This window comes from Heterocephalus glaber, unplaced genomic scaffold (genome assembly GCF_053883595.1).
Source record: "Heterocephalus glaber isolate CG9 unplaced genomic scaffold, H.glaber_assembly_v1.0 deba00000936, whole genome shotgun sequence".
Classification (NCBI taxonomy): domain Eukaryota; kingdom Metazoa; phylum Chordata; class Mammalia; order Rodentia; family Bathyergidae; genus Heterocephalus; species Heterocephalus glaber.
Genome location: NW_028258172.1, coordinates 1046768 through 1059036, shown reverse-complemented (window position 1 = coordinate 1059036; position 12269 = coordinate 1046768). Strand labels below are relative to the sequence as shown.

At 36.0% G+C, this 12269-nt stretch overlaps 1 protein-coding gene across 6 annotated transcripts in view; it reads right to left on the bottom strand.

Moving 5' to 3' along the window:
* The window catches only part of Klf8 (KLF transcription factor 8), a 376029-nt gene that overhangs the window by 34958 nt on the left and 328802 nt on the right, over positions 1-12269 (bottom strand). For all 6 annotated transcript variants that reach the window (XR_015450112.1, XM_087208129.1, XM_004873566.3 and 3 more), the window contains one exon: positions 5795-6359. Coding sequence is in view for 5 of the 6 variants with exons in the window: in XM_087208129.1 (XP_087064255.1) it covers positions 5795-6359 (565 nt within the window). In the remaining variant the exon portion in view is untranslated. The remainder of the gene's footprint in view (positions 1-5794; positions 6360-12269) is intronic.

Below are 12269 nucleotides of genomic sequence, written 5' to 3'. Positions count from 1 at the left end.
GAAGGAAAGAAAAATATAGAAATCAGAAAAAAAGTAATGAAATTGAAACTAAAAAATACAATTGATCAATAAATAAATGAATTGGTTCTTTGAAAGAATAAACAAGATTGATAAACTTAAAGCCAATCTTACCAAAAGAAGGAAACTGTATCAATACAATTAGAAATAAAAAGGTGAAGTCACAATGGACATTACTAAAATCCAGTGGACTATAAGAAACAGTTTTGAAAAAATATATTCTAATAAATTGGAGAACCTTAAAAAACTGAAAAAATTTATTGACACATGTGCATTACTAAAATTGAACCAAAATATATAAAAATATCTATAAATAGACCAGTAACAGCCAATGAAATAGAGGCAGTAATAAAAACCTTACTGGCTAACAAAAGCCCAGGAAATTATGAATTCAATATAGAATTTTACAAGAACTTCAGGAAAGATCTAATACCAATATTTCTCAAACACTCTAATGAAATCAGAAGGGAAGGAGGACCAACAAAATCTTCCCTGGAAGCTAGCATTACTCTCATGCCAGAAGTGAACAAGCATGTAACAAAAAAATAAGAAAGAAAAGAAAAAGAAAACTGTCCCTAAGGACCAGAGATCCAAAAATTCTCAATGAGACAGTTGAAATTAGAATGCAGCAAATTATTAAAACAATCATACCATGACCAAGTTGGCTTATCAGAGGGATGTAAGAATGGTTCAACATAGATAAATAAATAAATGTAATGCATCACATCAACAGAAGCAAGGAGAAAAATCACAAGATCCTCTCAACAGATACAAAAAAGCCTTTGACAAAATCCAATATTCTTCCTGAGAAAAACCCAGATGAAAATAGATATAGAAGGACATACCTCAAACTGATAAAAGCTATTTAGGACAAACCTCAGCCAACATCATACTAATTGGGAAAAAACTGAAAGCATTTCTTCTAAAATCAAGAACAAGACATATGTATCCACTCTTTAAACTCTCCTGTTCAATATAGTACTCAAAGCATTAGCCAGAGCAATCAGGCAAGAGAATCAAATAAAAAAGATATGTATAGGAAAGAAAGAAGTTAAATTATATTATTCACAGATGATAGGATCCGTTACATAGAAGAACCAAATAACCCTACCAAAAGACTTTCAGAATTAATAAAGAAATTCAGCAAGTAGCAAGATACAAAATCCATACAAAAAAATCAATAGCATTTCTGTACACAACAATGAACACATTAAGAAAGCAAGAGAAACAATCCCATTCACAGTAGGTTCAAAAAAATTAAATTATTAGTAATTATCCTAACCCAGGAAATAAAAGGCCTCTGCAATCAAAACTATGGTTCTCTGTAAAAAGAGATTTTAAAAATCTTTAGAGATAAATGCTAATTTTTTATTTATATTAGTTCCTTTTGTTCATTGAAAAAAACTTTTTGTACTTTCGTTTGTTTCTTCTTTGTAAGAGAATTCTTCTGTCTATGATTTGCACTCTGAGTAATTTATTGGCCATTCTTTAAGGTCATGATACATAGTATATTAACTATTGCTGTTTTATAATTATATTGTTATGAAATTTTTTGGGTTTTTTTCATAGAAGTAGGAAAAGATTTGTCTTATTTTCTTTATTAATATCTACTTGTATTATATAAAAATAAAAATTTTGAAAGATATTAAAAATAGGAAAGCTATTCCCTATTCTTGGATACAGAGAACCAATATTGTCAAAATGGTCATATTACCAAAAATGATATATAGATTGAATAAATAAATACCATCAACATTATTCACAGGACTATAAAAATTCCTAACATTTATATGGAAGCAGAAGAGACCTAGAATAGTCAAAGTAATTCCAACTAAGACAGTCAAAGCAGGGGACATCACAATCTCTGATTTAAAGTTACACCATAAATTTACAGTAATAACAACATGATACAGGCACAAAAACAGACAATAGATCAGTGGAATAGAAGTGATGATGCAGAAACAATCCCAGGTTCATTTAGCCATACAATCTTTAATAAAGGTGCTGGAAAACTGATAGCCTCTTTAACAGATGGTACTGGGATTATGGATTATCTGCATTCAGAAGAATGAATCTAGACCAATATTTCACACCCCGTCCTAACATCAAATCAAACTGGACAAAACCCCCTAGATATTAAAATTTAAAACGCTGAATCTACTTGATGATAAAATAGATAAAACTCTTTTAGATATAATCATAGACATGAACTTTCTGAACAGAACCTCAATTGTAAAAGCAATAATACAAAAATATTCAAATGGGATTATATCAAAAACCTCTGTATGGCAAAGAAAATAATCAAAAGCATGAAGAGACATTCTACAGAATGGGAAAGAAATTGTCAGGTACATCTCAACAGAGGACTAATGTCCAGAATATATTTTTTAAAAACTTAAAAAAAACTCCCCAAAATACAGGAGCCAGTGAAAAAATGGGCCATTGAAATGAATAGACACTTCTCAATGAAAGAAGTACAAATGGCCAATAAATATATGAAAAAAATGTTAAACATATTTGGTCATTAGAGAAATGCAAATGAAAATAACACTGAGATTCCATCTTACTGCACAAAGAATGGCTATTATCAACAAATCAAAAAACAACAAACCTTGGCAAGGTTGTAGACAAAAAGGTATCTTACATTGTTGTTTGGAATGTAAAGTGGTATAACCAATGTGGAAATCAGCATGAAGATTCCTCAAAAAACTAAAAGTTGAAGTTCCATTTGAACCAGATATGCCTCCTTTTGATATTTTCTTGAAGTAGTTGATAATATATTATAGCAACGTACACATATGCATATTTATATATGTACAGTCAACAATATTTAAATCTTGGAAGCAGCATAAAGGCCATACATAGATGAAAGGATAAAGAAAATGTAGTATACATACACACTGGAGTACTTCTTATCCACTAAAAAGATAAATTTTAGTCATTTGTAGGAAAACTGATGCACCTTGAGACTGTGCTTAGTCACTTTTATTGTCACTGAGGTACAACACCCAACACCCACTACTTAAAGTAGGAAAGGTTTATTTTAGCTCACATTTTCAGCCCATATTTGGCTGGCTCCAAGGCAGAAAATGCATGGTGAAAAGGCCTGAGCAGAGGACAGCTGCTCTTCCTGTCATCCAGGAAGCAGAGAGAGAAGGAAGGAGCCAGGGTGGAAGATATACTTTTACAGGTCACATCCTCAGTGACCTGTTCTTCTAACCAAGCCACACCTTCTAGTCAGTGATAAGGGCCCCCATGATTCTATCACCTTCCAAAAGCTTCACCCCTGAACACTTGAGTCTTTTGGGGGACATTTTAGGCCTAAACCATAACAGTTCATCATCCCTGGACCGAAAAAGACTCATTCCCATCTCTTTATTCAAAATGCACCTCATTCATCTCTAAGAGTCACCAACTTTTAATAGATTCAGTATTGGATCTAAGCTTCCTCTTGCATTCAATTCAAACTCTTAGCTGTAAACCCCTATAATAATCAAAAGGAGAGTTAAACATTTCCAACATAAAATGGCACAGTGTAAACATTCCCAATCCAAAATGAATATATAAGGGGATAGAAAGAAATGGCATTAAAGCAAGACCAAAAACCAGCAGGGCAGGCATTACATCTTGTATTTTGATATCCAGTATGCAGTGCGCATAGTAGCAAGATATAAGCTCCAAAGGGCTTGTGCAGTCCTGCCCCTAGACATTGCAGAGTGCAGGCCTCATGTTTTTGCTTACAACCGGTCTGATGCTTTCCTCAGCAACACTCCATGTTTCTGGCATCTCCAACTTCCTGGAATCTCCACTGCACTTTTGACTTTATTCTTACCACTTCATGTATTGCCTCTCAGAGGCACACTGCTTAGACGCCCAGGGCTTCTTCTGAAATCTGGGCGAAAGCATCTCTGTCCCACAACTCTTGCATTGTACAAGCACATAAATCCAGGCCCATGTGGACAATGTCAAGGTATGCTACCAGCTTGAGCTGTATCTAGGCCCCATTAGATCATGGCTGCAGAGGCATTTGAGTACCTCAATGGCTGATCTCCAGGAAACTCTTTCCTAATTGGACCCAAATGAACTGAGCTCCCTAGGACTCCCTTCTTGAAGCAAAGTAGCTCACTTTTTCACCTTTGAACCTGCAAAGAGAGCAGTCTTCTTGAGTCCTGAGATACTCTTAATCCACCTTTCCTATATTGTCTTGATTAAAAGTACTTGACTTCTATTTAGTGTTAATTTTTTAGTTAACTCTGTGGCCCCAATTTTTTATGTATGTATTTCCTTAAAAAACTAGAAATTCTGTACATCCATTGGTCCTGTCTTTTGCTCCTTATTCTCAAGGTATATCTCACTAAAGTTATCAGCAGTAACTAAGCTACAGTCTGAACTTTGGGGTGCCTTGCAATTTCCTAACCCAGATTAATTAGTCAACCACTCTGAATCTCAGTCTCCTGAAAATTCTCAGGACATGGGCAAAATGTAGACAACAGTTTTTTGTTACTGCATGCTCTTGAGCCTGGCCATTACTATATTTCTGTCAGCATTCTGGATTTTAGAACTCTGACCAATACTTCCTTGGCTTATAACATTCTACAGCTTCTCTAGCAGGCATTTCCAAACCTTTCTAAACTTCTCCCACAAACCCTTTCCAAGGCTTCTAAACCACATGGTCATGTATAGTTAAACCAATGACTCCACTCTGGCACTAAACTCTGTCTTAATCACTTTTCTCATTGTTGAAACACAGTACACAATACTCACAACTTAAAGGTGGAGAGGATTATTTTTGCTCACATTCTCATTCCATGGTCAGCTGTGTCCAAGTCAGAAACAACATGGCAAAAAGGGCCTGGGTATGGGACAGCTGCTCACCCCATGACAGCCAAAAATTCAAGAAAGAGGAAAGGAGCCATGGAGGGAAATGTACCCTTCCAGGTTACACCTCCAGTGGCCTGCCTCTTCCAACCAAGCCCTACCACCTAAAAGCTATAGTCAGCTATAGTGGCACCATGATCCAATCACTCTCCAAAAGCCCCACCTCTGAACACATCAGTCTTTGAGAGGACATTCTAGATCTAAACCATAACAGACCATAGTCCTAATTAAAATAAATCAGACACAGAAGGTTAAATACTGCATAGTTTATCTTATGCCAGAAACCAAAAATATAAATAATTTAAAGTGCAAAATAAGATAGATGATTAGAAAGAGGGAAGTAGACTTTGTGGAGATGAGATCTAGGAGAGTAGAGCTGAGAGAGAGGAGAAGAAAAAAGGAAATTCAATATGATTAGGATGCAATATGTATATGTACCAATTCCACAATATGATTGTAATTATTACATGTCACAAATATTTACTAATAAAAAATAAACAAAAGAAAATCCCCAGGTGGGTTCCTTAGTAAATTTAAGCTATTTTCAGTTTGTGATTTATCTTAAAGTTATGTAAATTTTGCATCTTTATGTAAAAATCATATTTTAAATACATAATGCTTTACATTATTGAATATCAAAGAGTATAAAGCTTCTAGAAAAATGTAAAATATATCACTCATGGATATGTGTGCCTTTCTTAGAAGTATGATCTAAGCAAGAGACTCATTGTGCATTTTTATGTATTAATGAGCCTGGATAAAATCAATGTAAAAGATTACTTTCAAAACAGTGTGAAGAATAATTGGAGGGAAGTGAAAAGAGACAAGAGGTAAGATTACTCAAAAATGCATTAGAATGATGAGTACGGTCCAAGAAAAAGGAAATATTGATGCTCACCTGATCCAGCATTTTTGCCATCTCCTCCAATAAGTGGAACTGTAATGGCTGCAGGGCTCCCATCTGCAGGTAAACTGGCATACACCATGGGTAGAGACTGCACCACTACTGGGATGGCCTTCAGTCCACCTATCTTATTTGGGAGACTGACTGAGGGGATAGTGTGTATCACATGTAAGAACTGTTGGCCACCAGTACCCTGAGAGGAGGGCAGAATAGAGTTTGGAGCAAGAACAGTAGGAATGTTAGTTGGAGTGATCATGTCAGATGTTGAAGTGGACACTACAGGGGCCTGGGGAAAAGACTGTGGTTTGGGAGGACGTATGGGAGGTTGAAGCATGCTAGCAGGCTGGAGAGGAGCCTTAGGCTTGTGAAAGGAGAGGTCGACTGGTTCCACCTGGGGCAGGTTGAAGTCATTATCCAGAAGTTCTTCTGGGGGCTCAATCTTGATGTCATTAAACAGTTCTGGGTTCTCCATAGGGCTGGCATCCAGAAGTGATGGAGATGCAATATTACTTCTGTCTGTTGGCTCAGGGGTATCTCTGGTATGAATAGGGCCAGTGACCTAAAATAAGTAAACAGATGACAAGTGCAAAACAGCAACTGTTAGTACCCTAAAGCAATATGTGAAATAGAAAGAAATAAAATCAGTATTCTTTTCTCATGGAAAGAATGCAGAGTTGGAAGAATGAGATAGGAGTACACTAAAGAAAAAAAGAGAAATATTACTGGCACTGTTCCAGGCAAATGACAAAAAGCACTTCATTTATTTATCATAACATTTAATATTAATTAAAGTCAACATTCCCTGAGCATTTTCTGTAATCATTGTGCAAAGCCTAGTGACAGCACACATAAATAAAGTATTGCTAAGAAGTACTTGCTAGAATTCAACATGGCTGAATGGAGGAGTCACGTTGGACCTACTCAGAGAGAAATCAACTAGAAACACAGGTAATTGTAAGAAAAGGAGAGGCATACATCCTGATGTCAAAATCAATCTGAAGTAAGAGACTAGTAGATCAAGTAAATCATAAGCACAGGACTTCATAAAACAACACATCAGCCCCAAGGGCTACCAATGGTCCAAGCAGTGCTGAGCAAGAATTGCCATACTGGGAAAGTCCCCAATAAACTGATGGAATAAAAATATGCAGCTAACTCAAGGCACACAGGATAGATTTTGGGGGGAAAAGGCCTCTTGCCTTTTTTGCCTTCCTCCACACAAAGGACGCTGCAACCTGGCAGCAAATTTCACTGGCACACACAGAGGCAAGTGACTAGAAATAATCTGCTCCCTCCCAAACAGATGGACTGCCAGCCCCTTTCCTTTTTCTTTTTCTTCTGTTGTATGCCCTAGCAGATAACTGGAAAACCCAGCAACCACAAAGTTAGGGAGTGTAGCACAGCTGAGGCAGGGAAAGGAGTAGAGAACAGTGGCTTGAAAGATTCAGACTTGATGTATGGGATTTAAACAACTACCAGTCAGCACTTAACCTGTTGGAGAGGAGATTGAAGCAGAACCTAACATCCTTGGGCTGTACCCCACTCCTGCCCCCATTCGTGCCCTGCGACAAGCAGTGGAATAGAAATATGCCAGTGGGGATGAAATAGAAGAGGCTGTGCCTCAGTGGATCCAACTGTACACAGGACTGGTTAGGAGCCCCAGGCTCTCTCTGCTTGAGGGAGCCACAGCAAACCACGGTACAGAGGCTTGGGTGGGCTGTAGAGATATCCAAGAAGATACTGGCTTAAGACTGGCCCCAACTCCCACAAGATCAGCCTGGTACCCAGCACTATTCCTACTGCAGACTTGGCAGGGATACACAGCACAGTTTTGGTACACTACCTGCCTTGGACTCTACCACAGAACTGTAGACTCCAGAGGAATTTTTTTTCTTTGTTTGCTTTGTTTCCTTTTACTGTCTGTCCCCCCTTTGGTGTTTAGGTTTTTGCCTTTATTTTTATATTGCTCTACTCATTTCCTTTCTCTCTTTCCTCAACAACTTCTTTTAGTTTAAGATATTTTCATGTGAGTGAAAATAATCTTTTGATTTTTTTTGTTCACTCTGATATTCTTTTGCTTTACTCTTGATGCTTTCTCTCCTGCCCTCTTCTTCAGGTTCCCAAAGTTTTAGTAATCATCTTTTGTTCTCCAGCCTTGCCTCTACTATATTTCCCTTCATTTATCTCTCTGCTTTGCCCCTAGCCCTCTTAAGTCCCCCAACGCCTGCAGAAGGTAAAATCACTCCATTGAGTGGAAACTCATTGCACATAAGTTCCTGGTTTATGTTGGATTGTGTTATATAACTATAGATCCTTTTTTTTTCAAAGACCACAAAGTTTTATTTATGCATGAGAAATACGTTCTGTATCTAATATACAGTATGATGACTATAATTAATAAAAGTTTATTATGTAGATCTTGCTATTATGGTTAAAGAGACCAAATTATTAGTTACTACAATTTATCAGTTTCTAAGCTACTTTAGCCAGGATGGCATACCTGTGATAATCAGTTGTTCTCCATTGTATGACAACACTGTGATTGTCTGTGACCATAACCATCACCATAGCCCAGTACCAAAGGACTGGGTGCTGAGCCAAATAAATAGCAACTTCTGATCCTTAATAAATGGGGAGGGGAGGATACTGATACAGACACAAAAATCAAGAACCTCATATGCCCAGAAGATATCTCTGTGGAATAGAAATTTCTCAGGAAAGCCTGTTACTAGTGATAAAGCTATTTGCCAAAAGAAATTTACAAGCATCAACACAGAAAACAAAATATCCCCCCCAAAAGAAGAAAATGACAAGACAAAGAAGCAAAATGAAATTCCAGATCTCCAGTCCACCAATAACAAGTCCAGGAGAAACAAGATAGAGGAAATTAGAAGTCACTCACCTGAAATTTCTGAAATGATAATAGCAGAAGTAAAAAAAAAATATGCATGAGGTTATAGAGAAAATAATCTCTCAGGTAAAAAATATATGATGATAAAAATGAAAGACATGCTCAGTGATTCTAGAGTAGACACAGATGAAAAAATTGAGGAGCTTAGGAAAATGACTGAAACCATGAATGCCAAACATAAGAAAGAAATGAAATCCACGAAAGAGTTTCAAACAGACATCCAGGAGATTAAAAATTTTATTGAAAGTGTGCACAATAGATTGAATGAAGGTGAGGACAGAATTTCTGATCTATAAGTCAGGATTACAATTAACAACCATGAAAAGAAAGATATCTTAAAAATGGAAGAGACCACCAAAAATCAATACAACAGCTGCATAACGAAAAGAAAAACAATATAAGATTGATTAGGGTCAAAGAGAAAGCAGGAGATAGTGCAAATTACATTAAAAACTTCTTCAAAAATGTAATGGCAGAAAATTGCCCTAACACGGAAAAAGAATTTGACACACAAATAAGTAAGGGCATATAGAACTCCAATTAGCCATGACCAAAATAAATCTGCATAAAGGCATATAATTATAAAGAGCTCAGAAATTCAGCACAAGAACAGAATATTAAAAGCTGTTAGAGAAAAGAAACAAATCACCTATAAAGGAAAGCCTGTCAGAATTATAGCATTTCTCAATGAAAACCCTAAAGTCAAGGAGAGATTGGAGTGAAGTATTTAATGTTCTGAATGAAAACAACCTCCAACCCATATTGATGCACCCTGCAAAACTATCTTTCAAATTCAAGGAGAAATGACATGACAAAGAAAAACTAAAGAAATTCATGACCACTAAACCACCTCCATAAAATGCTGTGAAGAATATTTTAGAAAGAGATAATGAAGACCACCATAACAAGAACACCAATAGATGGAAGCCACCAGGCAGGGCAAGCAATTAAACAGAGGGCAAAGATGGGGAACCCACAACAGGAAAATAATATGACAAGGATAAGCCAATACATCAATGTAAATAGTCTCAACTCATCCATCAAAAGAAACAGATTGACAGAATGGATCAGTTAACAAGATCCAACAGTATGCTGCTACAGAAAGCACACTTAAGTAAAAAAAATTCATAGACTGAAGGTCAAATGATGGAAAACAATACTCCATGTGACAGGAACCTGGAAATAGCAGGGGTAGTTATTCTATCAGCAGACAAAGTGTATTTTAAGCCAAGATTGATTAAGAGAGACAAAAAGGTCACTACATCATTTTAAAGGAAACAATACAAGAGGAGGACATAACAATCATAAATATATATGCACCAAATACCAGTGCACCCAATTATGTAAAAAAAAAATCAATGGACATACATGAAAAATCAAATAAGCACTAATACAATTGTAATGGGGGCCCTCAATATCCCACTATCACAAAGAGACAGATAAAATAGACAAAAAAACCAAAAATATCAAAATATCAAATAAATATACAAATTAAACCAAGTCTGTGAACAAATGGACTTAGTAGATGTCTACAGAGTGCTCCACCCAATAATGTTAGAATACACATTCTTCCTGGCTGCACATCAGACCTTCTCCAAAATAGTCCATAGAATATGCTTAAGTAAATGCAAAGGAATTGAAATTATCCCATGCATATTATCTGACCATAGTGCAATGAAATTTGTAATCAATGGCAAAAGAAACTACAAAAACTCCATAAACACATGGAAATTGAATAACAACCTCCTGAACAACCAATGGGTCATAGATGAAATTAAAGATGAAAGTAAATATTATATACAATGAAATGATAATGCCGATATAACATACCAGAACTTATGGGATCCAAGGAAAGCAGTCCTAATAGGGAAATTTATAGTGGTAAATTCTCATATTAGGAAAATAGAACAAGATGCAAAAATCCTTAATAAGATACTTGCAAAAAAAAAATGCAGCAAATCATCGAGAAGATTATACACTCTGACCAAGTGGGATTCATCCCAGGGATGCAGGGATGGTTCAACATACACAAATAAATAAATAAATGTAATATACCACATCAATACAGACAAAGACAAAATTCACATGATCATCTCATTAGACACAGAAAAAGTATCTGATAAAGTTCAATACCCATTCCTGATTTTAAAAAAACACTACAGAAAATAGGAATAGACAGTATTTATCTCAATCTGATAAAAGCCATCTATGACAAACCAACAGCCAACATAATACTAAATGGTCAAAAATTGAAAGCTCTCACACTAAAATCAGGAACAAGACAAGGATGTCCACTATCACCACTCCTATTCAACAAACATAGTTCTGGAAACATTAGCCAGAGGAATTAGAGAAGAAAAAGAAATAAAAAGAATGAAGATTAAAAAAAAAGAAGTTAAATTATCATTGTTTGTGAATGACATGATTCTTTACATAGAAGACCCCAAAAACTTCCAGATTTAATAGCCATATCCATTAGTATAGCTGGATACAAAGTCAACACTTGAAAATCAGTATCATTTCCATACACAAATAAGAAATTCACTGAAAAAGAAATAAAGTGAAACAACACCTTTCACAATAACAAACACACACACACACACACAAATGAAATACTTAGGAATCAATCTAACAAAGGAAATAAAGGACCTACACATAGAAAATTACAGTATTCTTAAAAAGGAGATTCAAGAGGTTGTTAGAAGATGGAAAGATATCCCCTGCTCTTTGCTGGGAAGAACCAACATAGTGAAAATGGCCATGGTCCCAAAATTATTATACAGGTTTAATGCAAAATCAATCAAATTACCATTAGTATAACTCACAGAACTAGTGAAAACATTCCTAAAATTCATTTGAAATCAGGAGAGACCTAGGATAGCAAAAACAATTCTGAGCAACAAAGACAAGTCAGGGGGCATCACAGAGCAGAGCCAGTGTGATAAAAACTGTATGGTGCTGGCAAAAAAACAGACCTGAGGATCAATGGATCAGACTAAGAGAGGCAGAAACAATACCAAACACACTCAGCCACCTTATCTTTGACAAAGGGGCCAAACATGTTCACTGGAGGAAGGACAGCCTCTTTAATAAGTGGTGCTGGAAAAACTGGCTTTCTACTTGCCTAAGACTAAAACTAGACCCATGTTGCTCATCATGAACTAAACTAAATTAAAAATGGATCAAAGATCTAAATATTAAAACAGAAACACTAAATTTTCTGGAAGAGAGGTCTTGAGGACATAGGGGTAGGCAATGACTTCATGAACAAAACCCAAACAGCATGGCAAATAGTTCAAAGAATCAACAACTGGGACCTCGTCTTATTAAAAAGTTTTTACAATGCAAAGAAATCACCAGCAGAGAAGAGACAACCCACTGAGTGGGAAAATATTTTAGCCAGTAGCCCCTCAGATGAAAGACTAATACCTAGAACATACAAAGAATTGAAAAAAATCAGACTCCCAAAATTTAAAGACCTAATCCAAAAATGGGCATCTGAAATGAATAGACACTTCTCAGATGAAGAAGTAGAAAGAGCAAACAAATACGTGAAAA